Source organism: Rhinolophus hipposideros, assembly GCF_964194185.1.
Source record: "Rhinolophus hipposideros genome assembly, chromosome: 11".
Taxonomy (NCBI): Eukaryota; Metazoa; Chordata; class Mammalia; order Chiroptera; family Rhinolophidae; genus Rhinolophus; species Rhinolophus hipposideros.
Genome location: NC_138057.1, coordinates 42,047,669 through 42,072,241, shown reverse-complemented (window position 1 = coordinate 42,072,241; position 24,573 = coordinate 42,047,669). Strand labels below are relative to the sequence as shown.

General features: G+C 31.7%; 1 protein-coding gene across 2 annotated transcripts in view; it reads right to left on the bottom strand.

Moving 5' to 3' along the window:
* Positions 1 to 24,573, bottom strand: part of VPS13A (vacuolar protein sorting 13 homolog A) — a 205,202-nt gene that overhangs the window by 127,118 nt on the left and 53,511 nt on the right. For both annotated transcript variants that reach the window (XM_081066231.1, XM_081066232.1), the window contains exons 20-23: positions 24,037 to 24,173; positions 22,045 to 22,177; positions 19,013 to 19,130; positions 8,992 to 9,130 (exon numbers count right to left, since the gene is read on the bottom strand). In XM_081066231.1, the coding sequence (XP_080922357.1) occupies positions 8,992 to 9,130; positions 19,013 to 19,130; positions 22,045 to 22,177; positions 24,037 to 24,173 (527 nt within the window). The remainder of the gene's footprint in view (positions 1 to 8,991; positions 9,131 to 19,012; positions 19,131 to 22,044; positions 22,178 to 24,036; positions 24,174 to 24,573) is intronic.

Genomic DNA, 24,573 nt, shown 5'->3' with positions numbered 1-24,573 from the left:
CGGGGCACAAGGATGGTTCAACATTCGAAAATCCATCAATGTGATACATCACATAAACAAAATAAAGGACAAAAACCATATGATTCTATCAATTGATGCAGAAAAAGCATTTGATAAGATACAACATCCATTTATGATTAAAACACTTACTAAAATTGGTATAGAAGGAAAATACCTCAACATAATAAAGGCCATATACGACAAGCCCTCAGCTAACCTCATAATTAATGGTGAAAAGCTGAAGCCCTTTGCTCTACGTTCAGGAACACGACAAGGTTGTCCCCTATCACCTCTGCTTTTCAACATAGTGTTGGAAGTCCTCGCCAGAGCTATCAGGCAAGAGAAAGAAATAAAAGGCATCCAAATTGGGAATGAAGAAGTTAAATTGTCACTCTTTGCAGATGACATGATGCTATACATAGAAAACCCTAAAGACTCCACCAAAAAGCTATTAGAAACAATCAATGAATATAGTAAAGTTGCTGGCTACAAAATCAACGTACAAAAGTCCATTGCTTTCCTATATACCAACAATGAAATCTCAGAAAAAGAGAGAGAAAAAACAATTCCTTTTGCAATTGCAGCAAAAAGAATAAAATACCTAGGAATAAACTTAACCAAGGATGTGAAGGATTTATATGCTGAAAACTATAAGACATTTTTGAAAGAAATTGAAGAAGACACAAAGAAATGGAAAGACATTCCGTGCTCATGGATTGGAAGAATCAACATCGTTAAAATGGCCATATTACCCAAAGCAATATACAGATTTAATGCAATCCCCATTAAAATCCCAATGGCATTTTTTAAAGAAATAGAACAAAAAATCATCAGATTTGTTTGGAACCACAAAAGACCCCGAATAGCCAAAGCAATATTAAAAAAAAAGAACAATACTGGAGGTATCACACTCCCTGATTTTTCCTTGTACTACAGGGCTACAATATACAAAACAGCTTGGTATTGGCGGAAAAACAGACTCATAGACCAATGGAATAGAATTGAGAACCCAGAAATAAAACCACATAAATATGGACAGATAATTTTTGACAAAGAAGCTAAAAACATACAATGGAGAAAAGACAGCCTCTTCAATAAATGGTGCTGGCAGAATTGGATAGCTACGTGCAAAAGAATGAAACTGGACTGCTATCTGTCACCATGTACCAAAATTAATTCAAAATGGATCAAAGACTTAAGCATAAGACCTGACACAATAAACTGCATTGAAGAAAACATAGGTACTAAACTTATGGACCTTGGGTTCAAAGAGCATTTTATGAATTTGACTCCAAAGGCAATGGAAGTAAAAACTAAAATAAACAAATGGGATTATATGAAACTGAAAAGCTTCTGCACAGCAAAAGAAACTATTGACAAAATAATGAGGCAACCAACTGAATGGGAGAAGATTTTCGCAAACAGTTCCTCTGATAAGGGGCTAATATCCAAAATATACAAGGAACTCATGAAACTCAACAACAAAAAAACAAACAACCCAATTGAAAAATGGACAGAGGACCTGAAGAGACATTTCTCCAAAGAGGATATACAAATGGCAAATAGACATATGAAAAAATGCTCAACATCGCTAATCATCAGAGAAATGCAAATGAAAACCACAATGAGATATCACCTCACCCCAGTCAGAATGGCTTTCATCAACAAAACAAATAGTAACAAGTGTTGGAGAGGCTGTGGAGAAAAAGGAACTCTAATACACTGTTGGTGGGAATGCAGACTGGTGCAGCCGCTATGGAAGGCAGTGTGGAGGTTCCTCAAGAAATTACGAATAGAATTACCATATGACCCAGCAATCGCTCTCCTGGGTATCTACCCCAAAAATATAAAAGCATTTCTCTACAGAGACACGTGTACTCCAATGTTCATTGCAGCTTTGTTTACGGTGGCCAAGACATGGAAACAACCAAAATGTCCTTCGATAGATGAATGGATAAAGAAGTTGTGGTACATATACACAATGGAATACTATTCGGCGTTAAGGAAAGATGATATAGGAGCATTTGTGACAACATGGATGGATCTCGAGAGAATAATGCTAAGTGAAATAAGTCAGACAGAAAAAGCAGAGAACCCTATGATTTCACTGATATGTGGTATATAAACCAAAAAGAACAAGACAAACAAATGAGAAACAAAAACTCATAGACACAGACAATAATTTAGTGGTTACCAGAGGGTAAGGGGGTGGGGGGTGGGTGATGAGGGTAAAGGGGATCAAATATATGGTGATGGAAGGAGAACTGACTCTGGGTGGTGAACACACAATGGGATTTATAGACGATGTAATACAGAATTGTACACCTGAAATCTATGTAAATTTACTAACAATTGTCACCCCAATAAAATTAATTAAAAAAAAAAAAAAAAAAAAAAAAAAAAAAAAAAAATTCATTAGAGAATTTAAGTAAGAGACCTGAGCTAGCAGTAGAAAGAATCAGTGAACATCAAGACAAGTCAATCGAAATTGTCAAGAAAACAGAATAAAGAAAAGTGAACGCACTTTAAAGGAACTATGGACACCATCAATGAGTCAATATATGCATTATGAGAAGATCAGCAGATGAATAAAAATAAAAAGGGGTAGAAAAATACCTAAAAAAATAACAGCCCCAAATGTCCCCAAATCTGATTGAAAAATGTGAACCTAAAAAACCAACAAATTCAGTCAAATCCAAGTAACATACACTCAAACAGATCCACAACAAAACATGTTATAAACAGTAAAAGACAGTCAAAGAGAGAAACTTGAAAGCAACAAGAGAGAAGCAAGTTGCCACATACTAGAAATCCTCAACAAATTAGCAGCCAATTTCTGATCAGAAGACACGAAGGACATAAAGTAAAGGAATGACCTTTTTTTTTTAACGCTCCTCTTTTTTTTTTAATTTACTTAATTTTATTTATTTATTTAAAAAGTTTATTAGGGTGACAATTGTTAGTAAAGTTACATAGGCTTCAGGTGTACAATTCTGTACTATATCATCTACATATCACATTAATGAGGGTAAAAAGGATCAAATACATGGTGAGGGAAAGAGAACTGATTCTGGGTGGTGAACGCACAAGGAATGACATTTTAAGTGCTAGAAGAAAAACAGTAAATCAAGAATTCTGCGTATGGCAAAACTGTTCTTTAAAAAAAAATGAGAAATTAAGACACTGCCAAACAAACACCATCTGAAAAAGTGTGTTATTACTAGACTTGCACAACAAGAAATGCCAAAGAGTGTTCTCTAGGTTAAAGTAAAAACACTAGTTACTAACTAAAAGCCATACAAAGAAATAGGGATCTCCAGTAAAGATAAATATGTGGGCATTAAGGACATATTACTGTATTTATAATTCACAACTATACTTTTTATGTCCTACACACTTAAAAGAAAAATGTATAAAAGTAATTATAACTGTTATTGAGTATCCAGTGTATAAAGATGCAATTTGTGACAACATCTTAATGGTGGGAGGACAGAGCTGTACTGTGGAAGAGTTTTTGTATGCTACTGAGGTTAAGTTGGTAACAATTCAAATCATAATATGATAAATTAAGAATGTTAAATATAATTGACAAAAACTATAAAAAATATCTAAAGGTACACAAAAAGAAAATTACAAGAGAATCAAAATAGTTCACTACAAAAAAATTAATCATAAAAAGAGGCAGTAATAGAGAAAATGAGAGGCAAAGAGTATAAGATATAGAGAAAACAAAAAGCAAAATGGCAGCGCAAAGTCCTCCTTTATCAGTAATTATTTTAAATATCAATGGATTGAACCATCCAATCAAAAGGCACAGGCTAGCAAAATGGGTTAAAAAAATATATAATCCAACTATGTACATGCTGTCTATAACAGACTCACTTTAGAGTCAAATACATAGAAAGTAAAAAGATGAAAAAAGACATTCTATGAAAATTGCAATCAAAACACAAGTGGTTATACTCATTTCAAACAAAAGACTTTACATGCAAAATGTTAACAAAAGACAAAAACGTCACCATAAATAATAAAAGGAATAACTCATTAGGAAGATGTAATAATTATACACCCAATAACAGAGTCCCAAAGTATGCAAAGAAAACACTGACAAAATAAGAGAAACAAAGTTTTACAAATAGTTCCAGACTTCAATATCTCACTTTCAATAAAGGATAGAACCTCTATACAGAAGATCAATAAGGAAAATGAATTGAACAACACTATATACCACCTAAATATATTAATAACAATCATATATAGAACATTTCACCCAACAACAGCAGAATATACACTCTTCTCAAGTACATGAAGAACATTTAACAGTATAGACCATGTGTCACAAAACAAGTGTACAAAATTTTTAAAAGTGAAAACATATAAAGTGTCTTCTCTAACTACAATGGAAACAAGCCAGAAATCACTAACAGAATGAAATCTGTAAAAATTAGAAACATATAGAAATTGAACAAAACACTAAAAAAATCAATCTGTCAAAGAAAAATATCACAAGAAAAATTGCAAATTACTTTGAGATGAAAAAAATCAAAAGACATGAAAACTTAAGGGATACCTTTAAAACAGAGCTCAAAGAGAAATTTATTGCTATAAGTAAGCATACATTAAAATAGAGGAAAGATTTCAAATCAATAACCTCACTTTATACTCAAGGAGCTAGAAATTATTAAGATCAAATGAAACCAAAAGCTAGCAAAGGTAAAGAAATACAAAGATTATAGCAAAAATAAATGAAATCTGAACATAAAATAATAGAATTAACAAAACCAAAAGTTGGTTCTTTGAAGAGATCAACAAAACTGATAAAACTTCAGCTAAACTAAAAGAAAAAGCATAAATAACTAAAATCAGAAATCAAATTGAAGTCATTAGCACAAACATTACAAAAATAAAAATAATTATAGAAACTACTATGAACAATTGTACGCTAACAAATTGGATAAACTAGATTAAATGGATAAATTCCAAGAAAGATACGGATTACCTAAACTGACTCAAGAAGAAACAGAAAATCTGAACAGACTCTTAACAAGAGATTGAATCAGTAATCAAAATCCTCCCAAGAAAACCAAGTCAGAAGGCTTCACTAGTGAATTTTACCAACATTTGAAAAATAATTAAAACCTTCCTTCTCAAACTCTTCAAAAAATCAGAGAAAACACTCCTAACTCAGTATCTTAGGCCTGATAACAAAGCCAGACAACAAAATTCTAGAAACCATATCCAATAGTCTATTAAAAGCGTTAAACACCATAACCAAGTAGAACCTATCCTAGGAAAAGCAAGGGTGATTCAACATAAAAAATAAATTCTTGTAAAACATCACAGTAACCATCAACAAAATGAAGACAACCTACTGATTGGGAGAAGATATTACCCAATGATACATCTGGATAAGGAGTTAATATCCAAAATTTATACAACTTAACACCAAAAAAACCCAAACAATCCAATTAAAAAATGGGCAGAGAACATGAAAAGACACTTCCTCCAAGAAGACATACAAACCGCCACCATACGAGTATGAGAAAATGCTCAATTTCACTAGCTATTAGGGAAATACAAATCAAAATCACAATAAGATGCAAGCTCACATCTGTTAGAATGGCTGTTATCAACAAGTAACAAGTGTTGGAACGATTGTGGAGAAAAATGAACTATTGGCAGGAATGGAAATTGGTACAGCCACTACTGAAAACAGTATGGAGGTTCCTCAAAAAATTAAAAATGGAATTACCAAATGACCCAGCAATTCCTATTCTGGATATCTACCCAAAAATCTAAAAACATTTGTCTGTAAAGATATATGTACCCCTATGTTCACTACAGCATTATTCACGGTGGCCAAAACATTGAAACAACCAAAGTATCCTTCGATAGATGACTGGATAAAGAATATGTGGTATATATACAGAATGGAATATTACTCAGCCATAAGAAAAGATTAAATACTGCCATTTGCAACAATGTGAATAGATCTTGAGATTATCATGTTAAGCGAAATAAGTCAGACAGAAAGTCAAAGAACCACATGATCTCACTCATATGTGGGATATAAAACTGATAGCAACAAATGACCAAGACAAACACAGAAACAAAACCTCATAGATACAGAGAACAGTTTAGGGGATTGGGGATGTTGGAGGAGGGAAAAGGAAATCAAGTATATGGCAATGGAAGGAGAACAGACTGGGTGGTGAACACAGTCAATAATATATAGATGATGTATTACAGAATGGTACACTTGAAACCTATATAATTTTACTAACCAATGTCACCCCAATACATTTAATACAAAATTTTAAAATAAATATAAGAAAAGACGATTGGATAAAGAAGATGTAGTACACATATACACTGGAATATTATTAAATACTTGGCCATAAAAAAAGAATGAAATCTTACCATTTGTGACAACATGGATGGACCTGGAGGGTATTATGCTAGGTGAAATAAGTCAGACAGAGAAAGACAAATACCACATGATTTTACTTATATGTGGAATCTAAAGAACAAATGAACAAATAAACAAAAAGAAAACAGACCCATAGATGCAGAGAACAAAGTGATGGTTGCCAGATGTGGGGGCGATTGGGGGCCTGGGTGAAAAAGCTGAAGGGATTAAGAAATACAAATTGGTAGCTAAAAAATAGTTACAAAAATATAAAGTACAGCATAGGGAATAGTCAATAATTTTGTAGTTAACTATGTGTGGTGCCAAGTGGATATTAGACTTACAGGGGAATCACTGTAAATTATATAAATGTCTAACCACTATACTGTACACCTGAAACTAATATAATATTGAATGTCAACTATAATTAAAAAATAAAAACTAATTTAAAAAAGAAAATATGAAAAAAAAAGAAAGCAAACAGGTAGATACTAGGAGTTTGAGTGATGGACAGTGAATAGGTAATGATTGTCTTAATAGACGCAGGGTTTTCTTTTAGGATGATAAAAATATTTTAGACCTACGTTACACAACATTGTGAATATACTAAAATCAAAGAGCAGTACACTTTGAAACACTTTGAAATGTTATGTGAATTTAATATTATGTGTATTTCACTTCAATTTAAAATAATCACACTATAAAAAAAATTCTGCAACAAGAAAAAAGAAAGCTACAGTGGCTATTTTAATATCAGATAAAGTACTTCAGAAAAAGGAATATAACTAGGGTTAATGAGAGATATTACATACTGACAAAGGAATACACCAAAGCAAAGTAACAATCCTAAATGTATATGTATTCAACAACAAAAAACTTTAAAATACACAAAGTAAACATTGACAAATGAAACATCCAACTTCAAGAGATATTTAAGTATTAAAACATTTAAGACTTGTGACTGAAACTTTGTTTCTAAAACAACAAGCATTCATAAAGGGGTGATTCTTTGTTTTAAAAAAATACATATTTTATCTGCCTTGTAAAACCATTTCAACATAAATTAAAATTCTTAGTAGAGATCTAATGTTTCGTACTGAATTTTCTCTGGAAAGTTGGAAAAAGTCGAAAACAGAATCCCTGCAGATTAGGAAGTCATCTATATAGAAAGCAATATGGTAATAGCAGAAAGAAGATCACTTGTAGATGTGTTCAAAGAAAGGGAGAAAAAGAAACCTGAATTCAAAATTTGGTTTAACAAGCTATATGATCGTAGGCAAAATATTTAACCTCTGTAAAAGACTATTTCCTGGGCAAAATAATGACCATAATAGCTAACTTGCTAGATTATGATCAGGATTAAAGATACAATATGCAAAAATCTAGAGGTGTGCTAGGTGTTGAACATAAATAATAGGTACACTTATATAGTAATCCTTTGCCGAATGTGTGGCCTGGCACATTATATAAAGTCAGTAAAACAAGATATAATAAATGGTTATTCTCTGCCTTTTTTTATATATGCCTCTGATTTTTAAAAGTAACATGGTAATATATCCAAATATATGTACAAGAAAGTTCAAAGCGGTACTTTTATAACTATGAACACTCATAACAATATGAAAGCCCATCAAAAAGGGATTATGTTAAGTAAAGGATGGTACACTCATACAATTCAATACTATATATCATCATTAAAAAAGAATAAGGTAGCTAGCTCTGTATGTGCTAACATGAAATATCTCTATGGTATTTAACATATGATAATAATGGTAAAAGAACAAAGATTCAAAAGTGGTAAATACAATACCACTCATGTAAATTCTAAAAAGAATATATATATACATACACATACACACATACGTGTACACACACGTACACACACATACACACAGAGGTGCATATGTTTGTATGTGTGTGTACTAGCATATGTCAGATACATTTTTAGAAAACTAGAGATGCAGTGGTTAATAGTGTTACCGTTGAGGAGAGGAACTGAAGGATGGAGAAGTGAAAAAAAGTAAACTTATTTTTACCTTTCTTTGCTACCCTGTTCTTCCAAAAATAAGACCTAGCTGGACAATCAGCTTTAATGCGTCTTTTGGAGCAAAAATTAATATAAGACCTGGTCTTATGTTATATTATATTATACAATTATAATTATTATTATTGTAAAATAAGACATGGTCTTATATAATTATAATTACTATTAGTATTGTAAAATAAGACCTGGTCTTATATAATTATAATTACTATTATTATTGTAAAATAACACCTGGTCTTTGTTTACATTATATTATATGATTATAATTACTATTATTATTGTAAAATAAGACCTGGTCTTATATAATTTTTGCTCCAAAAGACGCATTAGAGCTGATTGGCAGGCTAGGTCTTATTTTCGGGGAAACACAGTATGTGCACCTTTTACTACTTCATCATTTGCTCTTTTAAAATGTAATTTTTTAAAGGTCTATTCAAAATGAACTCAGTTGCTTTACCCAAAATTTCTGTGGTCATTACAAATACTACTTGTAATTTTTTTAAATTCGTGTTTTTATTAATTTTGTAAATAACATTACCTGAAATGATTTGACAGGGGCATGTACTTCAGTTGCAGGTGTGGGTTTTGGAATGCTTTCAATCAATTCCAAAATCCCTTGAAGTTTTTTATCTGAGATTCGTAAAGAAATCAGTGGTAACTTTCCAAAAATCTTGAATCTGTTTCAAAAAGACAGGAATCATTATAAAGCAACTTTCATTATGAGTTAAGTGCATTAATTAAAAAGATGACTGTTCCCGGAAATTATCCAAAATTAATAAAATGTGATTTTAGCCCTAAAATTATCCATTGTCGATGCACAAATTATCCCATAATTGCCACTCAAATTTACATTTTACCTTATTGACCAGTCTCACTGGATGAACTAACCTCATTATTTTTCAGAAGCTTATTTTCTAATGTTATTACGTTTCTTTATCCCTCTATTATTTACAAAGAACAGTTGACAATCACTATTTATCAAGTGTTTATGACATGGTAGGTATTAATAAAAGCAATTGATATGCATCACCATAAATAGTCCTCACAACCTATAAGGCAGACAACCTATTTCTGTTCCATTTCGTAAAAATTCCTGTATGTACATGGTTCCTATCATGAAACTAAAGCTTAGTAAGTTCAAATGACTTGTCCAAGAGATTATACAAATAAAATCATGTTAAAAAATCAGATCTAACTAAAAAGGAAAAAATCATACAATCATATAAATAGATGCATAAGACAAAATCTAACACACATTCATAATAAAAAATATAAAGCTCTCAGTAAACTAGAATAAAGGAGAACTTCCTCTATTTGATAAAGAATATGTTCAAAAAACCTACAGCTAACACCATACTCAGTGGTAAGAAATTCAAGGTTTTCCAACTAAGATTAGGTACAAAGCAAAGATGTCCCTCTCACTACCCCTTTTCAAGATTGTACTGAAAGTCCTTGTGAATGAAATAAGACAAAAAAGGATATAAAAGGCATACGGATTGGGAAAGATAACACAAACTGTCTTTGTTTGCTGATGAAATAATCATCTATATAGAAAATCCAATGAATTAAAAAAACAAACAAAAACCTCCGGGAACTCATAAGCCATTATTATAAGGCTGACAGATACAAAGTTAATACAAAATAGTCAATCCCTTTTCAATATACCAACAATGGAACTGGAATTTCAAATTAAAAACATAATACTATTTATATTAGCAACCAAAAAGAAATACTTAGGTATAAATCTAACAAAATACATACAAGATCTACATGTGAAAAACTGTGAAACTCTGATGAACGAAATCAAACTACATAAACGAAGAGATATTCCATATTCATGAAAAGGAAGACTCGATATTGACAAGATGTCAGTTCTTCTCAAACTGATCTAAAGATTCAATGCAATCACAAACAAAATCTCAGAAAATTATTTAATGGATATTAACAAAATAATTCTAAAATTTATATGGAAAGACAAAAGACCCAGAATATCAACATAACATTAAAGAGACAAACAAGGTTGGAGGATTGGCACTCCCTGAGTTCAAGACTTACTGTACAGCTACAGTAAGACACTGATATTGGTGAAAGAATAAACAAAAAGATGAATGGACCAGAATAAAGAGCCCAGGAATAGACTCCATAAACATAATCAACTGATGTGGGACAAAGGAGAAAAAGCAATACAATGAAGCAAAGATATTCTCTTCAACAAATGTTACTGCAATAATGGGAAACCACACGCAAGAAAAATGAATCTAGACAACAGACCTTATACCCTTCATAAAAATTCAAAATGGATCACATACCTAAACATAAAATGCGAAACTACAAACACTCCAAAAAGATAAATTCAAGAAAACCTAGATGATCTTAGGTATGGCCATGAATTTTCAGATACAAAGGCACAAGTCACGAAAAAATAATTGATAAGTTGGACTTCATTAAAATTAAAACTTCTGCTCTACAACGCCAAGAGAATCAAAAGACAAGCCACAAATGGAATGAAAGCATTTGCAAAACACACCTCATAAAGGACAGTTATCCAAAAATATACAAAGAATTCTTAGAACTCAGTAATATAAACAATCAATTGAAAAATGAAACAAAGATCTTGATAGATACCTCATCAAAGAAAACATACAGATGAAAATGTTCCACATCATATATCATCAGGAAAATACAAATTAAAACAACAATGAGATACCACGCCATACCTATTAGAATGACCAAAATCGAGACTGATGATAAAATCAAATAATGGCAATGGTGTGCAACAAACAGCAAGAACTCTCATTCACTGCTGTTGTTAATGCAAAAGGGTACAGCCATTCTGGAGGAAGTCTAGTACTTTCTCACAGAAGTAAACATAGTCTTACCATATGATCCAGGAATTGCACTCTGGTCTTTACCCAAAAAAAGTGAAACTTATGTCCCCCAAAAAACCTGCACACAAATGTTTATAGCATCTTTACTCATAATTTTATATGAATAAAACTTATCCACATAAACTTTATATTCTAATTCATTGTCAAAATCTGAAAGCAACCAAGATGTCTGACAGTAGGTGAATGAATAAACAAACTGTGGTAGACAATGGAATATTATTATTCAGCAAGAAAAAGAAATGAGCTATGAAGTCATGAAAAGACATAGAAGAACCTTAAATGCATATAATTATGTGGAAGATGCCAATCAGAAAAGGCTACATATTGTATGATTCCAACTATATGATATTCTGAAAAGGCAAAACTATGGACACAGTAAAAAGGTGTTTGCCAGAGGGTGGTAGAGGAATGAATAGGTGGATAACAAAAGATTTTTAGGGCATTGCAAATAGTTTATGTGATATACTCTATACAATATCATAAAGATGGATACGTGTCATTACACATTTGTCCAAACCCACAGAATGTACCATACCAAGAGTGAATTGCAATGTAAACTATGGATTTTGGGTGATTATGATGTGTTAATGTAAGTTCGTCAATTGTAACAAAAGCACCGCTCTGGTGGGGGATGGCAATGCGGCAGGCTGTGCCTGAGTAGATGCAGGGCATATATGGGAAATCGCTGTATCTTTCTATCTGTTTTCTGTGACCCTATAACTTCTCTAAAATAAATAAAATCTTTAAAAAGTAATAAGAGATTGATATCAAAAAGAGAGTAAACTTTCATTCACCATTTTTATGCCTATACTTTTCCTAAAACTTACTTTTTCAATTCATGCACACTGGCTACTATACTACGTTTATCATTCTAAAAATATATCTGAATTCCTAGGAAAAAATTGTAAGCTTACTTTTACTTCCAACAGCCTAAATATTTGTAATTAATCTCATACATACTACTTTAACTTAGGAACCTATTATGGATTAGTCTCATAAATGTATCTCAACTTTTTTTCAATTTCTTTAAATATGCCCATACAACCTAAAAATGATAGGCACCAAAATGCTACCTCCCAAATAGAGTGCTCCCTTTTATTTGCCTTAAACTTTCTAAGCTCAAACTTAAAAACAAACAAAAACAAAAAAATACACAAAACTGGCTGATATTTGTAAAGTTCCAGGATTTTATATAATATTTTACAATGTTTACAACTTACAAAATTGTTATCAAACACTTCTCAAATTTCATCTTTCTGAATCATTCTAGTTTCTGCCTGGGATTATTTTGGGTACACTTCTCTGGTCCCAAGCTATAGCCATTTTAGTATCAATAGAATACTAGTTTAAATGGCTTCCCTGGTGTCTTTTCCCTTTCACTGGTCATGTTTGGCTATAATGGACTGGGCCAGAAGCTGGCAAACTATGGTCATGGGTTAGTTAATCCAGCCTGCTGGTTATTTTTGTAAATCAAGTATTACTAGGACACAGCCATGCCCATTCATTATGTATTGTTTATGGCTGCTTTCATGCTAAACAGCAGAGTGGAGTAGCTGTGACAGAAATAGCATGGACTTGAAGCTTACAGTACGTATTATCTGGCCCTTTACAAAAAAAGTTTGCTGGCTGTTACACTAAATTAATTTCACGTGACTTTGCATTCCTCTATCTATCTATCTAGACATTTTAATCAGCTATTTTAATTACTGATACAAGTACACATAATCCCTTCTTTACAGGACGTAAATTCTCCCTAATCATATACTAAAAGAAGAATCGAAAGCAAGGCAAGTTAACCTTTTCTTCCCTCAGTAATATCCCTTTTTGTCTGGCATCCCATAATTTCCTAGATTCTAGTATACGTACCAAATAAAAAGTAATAAAAAATACTGAAAAATAAATCAATTCATACATATACATTTACCCCAGAAAATCACATACATCTTTGTCCTTATCACATACTGACAAACTTTACAAGAAATATCAGACAACAGCTAATTGGCAGGAAGAAATTTGAGGAGGAACCAAAGAACCTAAGACTTGCATTTAAAATCAAACTATACCTCATGCTGGATTATAAAACAACAAAATGTGTAGAATGGCTTTCTTTCCTTCCACCTCAATGAGATTGCTGACATTCCTCTGCCTTAAAATTCTCAGAATGCAGTTAGATAAGAAGAAAGTCTAGAAGCACAAGACTTAATATGCTGCATAATGTTTGCTAGTGAAAAGAGTCATTATAATTTAAAAGGCCACAAATTAAGGCATAGGTTTCTCTTAGGTCTCTCCCTTTCACGTGGAGAGAATAGTGAGTAGTCGGAACCTGGTGTATACCACAGCATGTAGGAAGGCCAGAATGTAACTACTTCCCTCTATCCTTTCTATAATGGAGGCACAAACCTTTCAGCACTACTACTATGTGAGTATTCTTTTGTTGCATCTCTACCAACAATTTCTTTGAAACTGATTGGTAGATGTTAGATGTGTCTTTGGTTACATTTTTTTAAATTAAATGTACTGGAGTGACAATGGTTAGTAAAACTACATAGGTTTCAAATGTATATTTCTATAATACATCATCTATATATCACATTGTGATTACCACCCAGAGTCAGTTCTCCTTCCATCACCAGATATTTGACCCCCTTTACACTCTTCTATAATCTCTCCTTCTCCCTTACTCTCTGGTAACCACTAAACTGCTGTCTGTGCCTGAGTTTTTGTTTGTCTTGTTCCTTTGTTGCTTTCAGTTTTAAATCCCACATGAGTGAAGTCATATGATTGTTGACTTTTTCTGTCTGACTTATTTCGCATAGCATAATTTTAAAATAGTTCTGACAGAAGTTTGCATGTTTGCAAGGGAGAGAAAAAGTAGTGGTGGAAAGAGGTGAAAGGGCTAGCTACAGTCTAAAACTATTTAGAACTAAATCATCTAAACAGTTCACCAGCCTTCTCTACTTAGGATCCTGGGCTGAAAGCTTTAGTTATCAATAAAAGATCTAGGTAAAGATAAATACATGATAAATATAAAATCAAGTATTATAGTTTTAGAGTATAACTCCACTTTTGATTTTCTGTAGAATTTAAAAATCAAATGCATAAAAATAAAAATCTTTGTTAATAGGTACACAATATATAAATATATAATTTGTGACATCAGTACCATAAAATGAAGGGAATGGAGTAGGAAAAAGATAAGAGTTTTCTGTGTAATTAAAATTGGCATCAATTTTACCTACTGTTATAATTTTACAATGTTGTATGCAATTTCCCTGATAAATAATAAGAAAATTTCTATAGAATATGTACATATGGAAAAGAAAAGGATACCAAACTATGTAACAACACAAAAATGAACTAAACACAAAGGCAGTAAGGGAAGAAATAAAGGACAAAAAAGATATTAAGACATACAGAAAGTAAATAACAAAATGACAAAAGTCCTTCCCTATTTCCTTTAAGTGTAAATGGCTTAAACTTCTGAATCAAAAATATAAATTGACAGAATGGATTAAAAAAATAAAGTCCCTGTACAATCAAGAGACTCACTTGAGACCTCAGTACACAAATAGTTTGAAAGTTATTCCAATAGTCTGAAAGATATTCCGTGCACATAAACAAAAGAAAGCAAAAATGGCTATAATAATTATTAGTCAAAATAGACCGTAAGTCAAAACCTGTTACAAGAGACAAAGAAGGACATTTTACAATGACAAAACTGTCACTTCAAGTAGATGTAACAATTACAAACATACATGCAAGAAATATCAGAGCTGAAAAATATGAGTCAAACACAGAATTGAGAAAAATATATCTACAATAACATGAGACTTTAATACTTCACTTTCAATAACTGATAGACCAACCAAAAAGAACTTCAATAAACAGAAAACTAGAACAACACTATCGACAAGTTGAACCAAAGAGACATATGTAGACACTCTCCTATACTCCAACACCAGAATACACATTTTTCCTAAGTTCACATAGAATATTCTCCAGGATAAGCCATTATGCTAGGTCACAAGTAAGTGTCAAAATATTTTAAAAGATTGAAATCATAGAAAGCATCCTTTCCAATAACAAGGAATGGAACCAGAAAATCAATACCAGAAGAAAAACGTAAAATTCACAAATCAAACAACACACTCACTGTTAAACAATGGGTCAAAGAAGAAATCACAGAGAAATGAGAAAATATCGAGACAAGTGAAAATAAAAACATAATGTATCAAAATATACAGGATGCAGCAAAAGCCATGCTGAGGGAAATTTATAGTTGTAAACACATTAATCAAGAAGAAATAACTCAAATCAACAACTTATCTTTATACCTTAAGGAACGAGAAGAAGAGCAAACCAATTCAAAAGTCAATGAAAGGGAATAAAGATTAGAGCAGAAAGAAACAAAGTAGATTAAAAAATAATAGAGAAAATCAACAAAACCAAAGGTGGTTCTTCAAAAAACAAAATTGAAGGCCTTTTATCTCTAGACTGAAGAAAAAAAATTGAAATCAGAAATGAAAGTGGGGACATTACTACCAATTCTATAGAAATAAGAAAGACTATAAGAAAGTACTATGGACAGTTTTGTAACATTATGTCCATAGTACATAAATAATGAAGTTGGATGAATTACCAACAAATTGAATAATTTAGAAGTAGAGAAATTCCCAGAAACACAAACCTATCAAAACTAAATTGTGAAAAATTAACACACCAAAAAGATACAGAAAATCTGGAGAGACCTATAACTAGCACAGTGATTGAATCAGTAATCAAAAATCTCCCAACAACAAAGAAAATCCATGATCAGATAGCTTCACTGGTTAATTCTACCAAACATTTTTAAAAGTACAACACAAATCCTTCTCAAACTCTTCCAAAAAATTTAAGAGAAAGGAATACTTCCTAATTCATTCTGAAATCAGCATTATTTTGACACTAAAGCCAGAAAAAAAACACTACAAAATAACTATAGAGCAATGTTTCTTATAAAAATTGACTCAAAAATCCTCAATAAAGTACCTGCAAACAAAATTCAACACCGCATTAAAAGGATTATACACCAAAACCCCGTCAGACTTATTCCTGGGATACAAGGATGGCTCAACATATGAAAATAGGTAAATATAATACACCACCTTAGTAGAACAAAGGAAAATAAAACACATGACCATCTCACTTGAAGAAAAAAACATTTGAAAAATTCAACATGCTTCTATGATAAAAACACTCAATGAATTAATAATAGAAGGAAACCACCTCAACATAACAAAAGTCATATATGAAAAAAACCACACCTAACATAATAGTGAAAAATCAAAAGCTTTTCCTCTATCCTCAGGATAAAGGATGACGGTTTGAATCACCTTCTATTCAACAGAGTATTAGAAATTCTAGAAAGGCTAATTAGGAAAGAAAAAAATATAAAGCCATCCAAATCAATACGGAAAAAGTAAAATTGACTGTTCATATTTGGATTAAGTCTGTTCAAGGATGAAGTGATCTTATATGCACGAAACCCTAATAATTCCACAAAAACGTTATAACTAATAAATTTAGCAAAGTTGCAGGATACAAATTCAACCCAGAAAAATCAGATGAGTTTTATACACTAATCATGAACAATCCAAAATGGAAATTAAGAACACAATTCCATTTACAATAGCCTCAAAAAGAATAAACTTAAACAAGGAAGTAAAAGACATACATTGAAATACTGCTGAAAGAAATAAAGAATAAACAAAAAGACATATTGTATTCATGAATAGAAAGACTTAATATTAAGATATCACAACTCAAAGCATTTACAAATTCAATACAATTCATAGCAAAATCTCAAAGACATACTTTGTGAAAATAGAAAAATCCATCCTAAAATTGATATGGAATCTCAAGGACCCCAAATAGCCAAAACAATCTAGAAAAATAATGAAGTTGGATGAATTACACTTCCTGATTTCAAAACTTAGTAGAAAGTTTCAGTAATAAAAACACGGTGGTACCGGCATAAAACAAACACAGAGACTAAGGGAACAGAACAGAAAGCCCAGAAATAAACCTTTACATATATGGTTAAATGATTTTCGACAAAGGTACCAAGATGGTCTTTTCAATAAATGGTGCTGGGAAAACTAGATATCCAAATCCAAAGGAATGAAGCTTGATCTTTACTTTATACCATATTCAAAACTTAACTCAAAATAGATAGAAAACCTGAACATACGAGCTAAAAGTATAAAACTCTTTGAAAAATATAGAAAAAGCTTTAGGACACAGTATTTGATAATAATTTCTTTAATTTGACACCAAACACCCAGGCAACAAAGATTAGACTTCATCAAATTTAAAACTTTTGTGTATCAAAGAACACTGTCAAAAGAGGGATAAGGCAATCCACAAAATAAAAGTAAATAGTTTCAAATTATATATCTGATAAAGAGTTAATATACAGGATATATTAAAAAAAACAAAACAAAAACTCCTACAACAACAACAAAAAAATCCAATTAAAAGATGGGCAAAGTATTTGAAAAGACATTTCTCCAAAGAAATATATAAATGGTCAACAAGTACATGGAAAAATACTTAACATCACTAATCATTACGGCAATTCAAAACTGTAATTAGATACAACTTCACACTTATTAGGATGGCCATTATTTTAAAAATGCAGAAAATAACATAATGTTGGTAAAAAGATGGGAGAAATGGAACCCTTGACCATTGCTGATGGGAATATAAAATGTTGTAGCTGCTATGGAGAACAGTAGGGCAGTTTTTCATAAAATTAGAAAAAGAATTACACCATATTATCCAGCAATTCCTTTTCTGGGTATATATATAAAAAAAGTAATACTAAAGCAGGGATTCAAACAGATTTTTGCATACCAATATTCACAGCAGCACTATTTCAACAGCCAAACATTATTACAAGAATCCAAATATCCATCAACAGATGAATAAACAAAAATATGATATATACTCATACATACAATGACTATTTTTCAGCCTTAAAAACAAATGAAATTCTGACATATGCTACAACGTGAATCAACCCTGAAGACATTATGTTATATGAAACAACCCAGACAGGGAAAGACAAATATTATAAGATTCCACTTATATGAAATACAACTGACCCTTGAACAACACAGGGGTTTAGGGGTGCTGACCTCCCTTACAATCAAAAATCCTCATATAACTTAACTCGGCTCTCCACATCCATGGATTCCTAACACAGATCGAAAATAATGTTTTTGATCCATGGTTGGTTGAACCCGCAGATGCAAAACCTGAGGACACAGAGGAACAACTGTATACTTCTTTTTAAAAATCTAAATATAAGGAGATCTGAACAGTTCAAATGCCTGGAATTCAAGGATGAACTGTATCTATAATAGTCAAATTCATAGAGACATAACATAGAATGGTGATTGTCATAAGCTGGGGGTAACAGGGAGGGAACATTAATATTTATAATGGGTACAGTTTCAGTTTGCGAAGATGAACAAGTTGTGGTGATGGTTGTACAACAATGTGAATGTACTGTTATGTATATTTTACCACCCCCTCCACACACACACAAGGAATCAATCAAATATGGTATTTCTTTAGCTATAAAATTACAAAGAAAATCTAAAATCACATAAAACAGACAATACATACTTAGGCATCCTTATGTCCATGAAAACCATGGCCTTAGAGAGTTCCAAGTTGAAGTGCAGAGGTACCAAAATATGCTGTTCAGATACATTGAGTTTTCGTGCTTCTTTCCAATTATCACCTAATTACAGAAAACAGTACATATTTAACACACGTATAATTTGAAAAACACACTAAACCTAAAATTACTACTAATACTTCATAGTCACACACTGCATGATACAGGGGACTCATCCCACATCTAGATAATACTATCACCTTCTCAGGAACACACAATCAGCAGGTAAACACTTTACCCTCTCAGTTTCCTTCTGAGACTTCACAAGACTATGTTTTAATAGCAAAAATGCTTATTAAAAAAACATTTTAATCAAATCTACTGTGCATCCATTGACAATCACTATACCAACCAGATACCTTACCTAAAAAACAACGTGGCTCTAAGGCAATAATGGGCAAGGTAGGGAAGAATGCAGTTCTTCAGTATTAACTAATAAAAGCTACCATTCACTCAAGATTTGTAACTGCACTATTTTAAGCAATGTTTAAACTTGTATTTAATTTTCACAATGATGTATAATCATCCCATTTATAGAAAATGAGACTGAAAAGAATTCAGAACTTGCTAAGGCTAGTGAGTAGTAAGGCTGAAATTTACAACAAATGTGACCCTCTTATAACCCTCACTACAGTGAGGGTTACAGGTTTAATAAGGAAAATGGCTAAATTAACTGATAGCATAGCCTTAGAACATTAGATAACCAATAAAAATCATGAATTCAAGTGCCCAAAATATTACTGGTAAATGAAAGGAAAAAAATCAGGATATAAAACTATGTACATCATGTAAAAAACGCATTCACAAATATTCCCACTCATAAACACCATACAAGCACATACCATATACTCTAGGCACATATATATTGAAAAAAGCAACAAGAGGATATACACTGAAATACATTATATATATTACCTCATTTGAATCTAATAATCCCATGAGTCAGATAAAATCCTCAGTCAAGGAAAACCAAGCCAATGAAAGATTAGACTTTTTGAATGAAAACATTTGTCTACACAAAAACTTATATAGAGCTGTTTATTTACATGGATGTTTATTGCATCATTATTCACAATAGTCAAAAGGTGGACACAATCCAAACGTCCATTAACTGATGAATGGATGAACAAAATGTGTTCTATCCATACAATTGAATATTAATTGGCCACAAAAAGAAATGAAGTACTGACACATGCTATAACATGGGCAACTTGCAAATATTACGCTAAGTCAAAGAAGCTACACAAAAGACCACATATTTATATTATTCCATTTACATGAAGTGCCCAGAATAGGAAAAATCTATAGAGACAAAAAGTAGATTAGTGGTTACTTAGGGCTGAGCAGAAAGGGCAATAAAGGGGTGAATGGTAAGGGGTGAACTACAGCTCAACAGTATTGGGTTTTTTGAGGTGATATAATGTTTTGAAATTGACTGTGATGATGATTGTACATATCTGTGAATATACTAAAAAGCCATTGAAATATATGCTTTAAATAGTTTAATTGTATGGCATACAAATTATATCACAATAAAAATGTTTTTGTGTTTAAAAAAAAAGATTAGACTTTTAGAGGTAGGTAGTAAATGGACTTTTCTACAGTTTTTAAATTCCAACAGCATTATGGTAATATTTCCTTCCTTTCTCAATTTACAGGTTAAAAAAAATAAGATATTTAGAAGCCTATGTTTGAGTATTTATCAAGAGAATCTATGACAAGTACATAAAGTAACCCAAGGTCAAAAAACCTTGCTCAAAAGATTTAATTAAGAATAGTTAATGCTTATCAAAAACGTTCCAAGAAATTCTAATAATTTTCAGACAATGATATGTTTAAAAATTTTTTTCACAAAGCATCTATCTTAAATATTAAGTATAGTTAATGGACTTCAAAAACTAGTGACCAAAATGTATCAAACATACCAAAATATAATAATGCATTCCCTGAAAAAAAGTTTATGAATTTTCTATAAATTTGCCACCCGCTATATTTCTGGGTTCCTTCTACACCAACTGGAATATGATAAAAACATAAACCAATTTCATTATCCTCAAGTAATTATAGCTAAAGAAATAAAATCAAAATGTTCTGGTCCTATATAAACTAACATTTTAAATAACCATTACTTTGGGTTTTCTATTGCTTCTCCTCTCGTTAGCTCAGAAAATTAAAATTTGACCATATACATGCATATAGAGCTCTAAAACAGCCACCAATCCACCGTTGTTGAATTATCTGAATAATCACTAACACTCCAGGGATTCAGAAGAAATATAACATAGCGGAAAGAGGGCTCAATTAGTCAGGGATCTCTCACTATCCTTTAGTGGCTTCTGACAAGTGTATTTCTGGCTCTGTTGACTTCATCTAAAAAACTTCATCTGTATCATAGACTCTTGATCAGTATACCAAAGTGAATGGGATTAAAGAATGCTTAAGACAGTAACCCTCCTCAGTCTTTGGTCATTTACAGCAGGGGTGGTCAGAGCCCCTAGTCTAGTTGACTTGTCCCTTCAACAGTCTCTTCTGGTTATCGCACTCTGTAATACAAATATTTTAAAAATGTGCCAATGCTTTCCAACTTTGTCCAACTTTGTCCAAAGGTTGGAAAATACTGATATAGATCAGAATTTTTCAATCTCAGCACTACTGACATTTGGGCCAAATAAGTCTTGTGGGATCACGTTCCTCTACATTGTATGATGTTTAATAGCATCCTGGACCTCCACCCACTAGATACTAGTAATGCCCCCACTGTCCACTTGTGACAAGCAAAATTGTCTCCAGACATTGACAATGGCTCTTGCAAGGTGAAACCGCTCCTAGTTGAGATATTGCTCCTACTACTATCTACTTCTAATTTAAAAATATAAAAGCTCTAACATATTTAGGATGAAGGTCTTCAGAGACACTGTCTAAAAAACTAAATAATACTTCATCAAAATGAAAAATAAATAATTCATTGTACACTTACCAACTCTGCTGTAAAGCAGCTGTATGCTTGTAAGCTGAATATCAAAAGAGTCATAAGCTCTTTGCATTATCTCTTCAAGTTTGGCCACACCTTGTTTCATATCTGGTAAATCCGAACGACTTTTACTTGTTACCTTGAAGTTAATTTTAATAGTTTAGACTATGCAAATAACATCAAAACGAAAAGATAAAGTTTTTATCTTCCAGAATATAAAAAGTTAATAGTAGAGAGTAAACTCATAATATGACATATATTACAAGGCTATTAGAAATGTCATTACCCATGGCACATACATATGAGAAGATTAGGTATAAAGTGAATTTTTACCTATTAAGTTATATTTCCCAATTATTTATATTAAAAGAGGGGAACCAAGCCAGTCTGTAGAGTAATACATCTAAAATTTTAAAATCTCATAAGCCTTTTTATTAAAAACAAGAAACAAATACAGCTTATAAAACATTTCTATGGTATGATGACAACTAGTTAGATAGCTTTATAATAAAAACTAAGAGCCCAGGGTTAAATATTAGGATAGCTGAATTTTAGTCCCACCACTGCCATTTATGCAACCCTAAGCAAGCTATATTTGTACTTCCCCTTTATTGGAGAACTATGGACATTACTTTTTTCACATAAACATCCTAGAGATCACTCTACAGCTCTACAACAGTATATAAAGTTCTTAGTTATATACACACATATATATGTATATTAGTTATATATATATATGTGTATGTATATTACTTTATATACTGCTGTGGATATAAAGTTCTCATTTATTCATACATGTACATATGTATGTATATATGTATGCATATGTACAAATATTTTTAACATTTTCCCTCTATTTTACATAGCTCATGTGTACACAATCAAAATTTATTCTCTCTTTGAAAGATAAAAATTTTAAACAAAAGGTTAAGCAAATTTCCTAAGATCACAAAACTAGATCGACACCCTTACTCCTAACCGTATGCTCTTTCCACTATACCATACCGCCTTCAACCTGTTCCACAACCCAATTAAAATATGAATACTTAGATGTATAAATACTGTTGTAACTGTAAATCCAGCAGGTGTCTGCATAATTACCAACTGAAGAGTAAAAATCTAGAATAAAGGAGAATGTCACTATCAAGAAAGGCACGTATCTGTGAGCTAGCCAGAAAGAACATTCTAACGTTATCCATCTCTCTTGAGTCTTTAAATTATTATATTTATGCCTCTACACTTAATGATGTAGAGCAGTGCTGTCCAACAGAACTTCCTACAATAATGGAATTGTTCTCCATCTGTGCTAATACAGTACCCACTCGCCACTTCTGACTAGTAAACACCTGACTGTGGCTAATGTGACTAAGGAACTGAATTTTTATCTTATTTAATTTTAATCAACTTAACCACATGTGACAGGTGGGTACTATATTGAACACTAAACATCTGGAAACACAAAAACATTATTCTCTACTCAAAACTAAGGAAGAAAAATGTACATAATTAGATAGAAAGGGAAGTGACTTAGGTAAATGCAAGATGCTCATCTCTCAATTTAGGATTGTTTAATAGAAGTATAAAATGTCAATATCTAAAGTGATATACACAAAAAATTTCAGGAGGATGAAGATACATTTGATTACTTCCAGAACTTCCTCCCTCTCTATATATTTTAATAAATCAAATAATAAACTTAAATTTAAAAGGAAATAAACCCCTTGAGTATTATTCTCAAATTCTATATATAAATATAATTCTTAGGCTCACCTCTGACCTGCAGACTTCAAGTGTTCATTTTACTTTTAGAAATATAGGAAAACTACCCAATTAAATGAAACCTGACTGTATTCACCAGAAATGATTTTCTCAAATCCTAGTATTTACCATAAATCTAAAAACCAATACACCAATCAAACTGTCTAAAGAACAAATTATATTTTAAACAAAGAAATACCCTACATGCCATATTCTAACACAAGTATTATTAGTATATACCTTTAAATGACCAAGATCCAAAAGAAGCAGATTTGATGTAGGGCTAAAAATTCCATCTTGTGGGATAATAACATATGAAGCTTTCAAATTAATTTTCAGATCAAGAACTTTCTGTGTTTCAATAATATATAGTAGACCTGCAGAAAATTTAAATCTTCACAGTGAATATTTTTCTCCAATTACCCAAGAAATACAGAATTATTAAATATACGAGTTGGTAGTACAGTCTTAATGTGAAACTAGTATTAATTTTTAAATGCCTTTGATTTAATTATTTTCAATATAAAGTAAAAATATTTGTTAGTCAATGTATACATTCCTAATTAAATATAACTGAGTAAAAAATTAGAATAATTCCTCATATAAATGATTTCCACCCATAAACTCAGTTTGGGTAAAACTCGGGAGATAACATATTGTAGCAGCAAAGGGCTGTTTCACATATCTAAAAAAGTTAAGTTATATGAAACATTTATTCATAACTGCTATATTAGAATCTATATAATTCTTTCCAATTGGTGAACTTAATACAGCTAC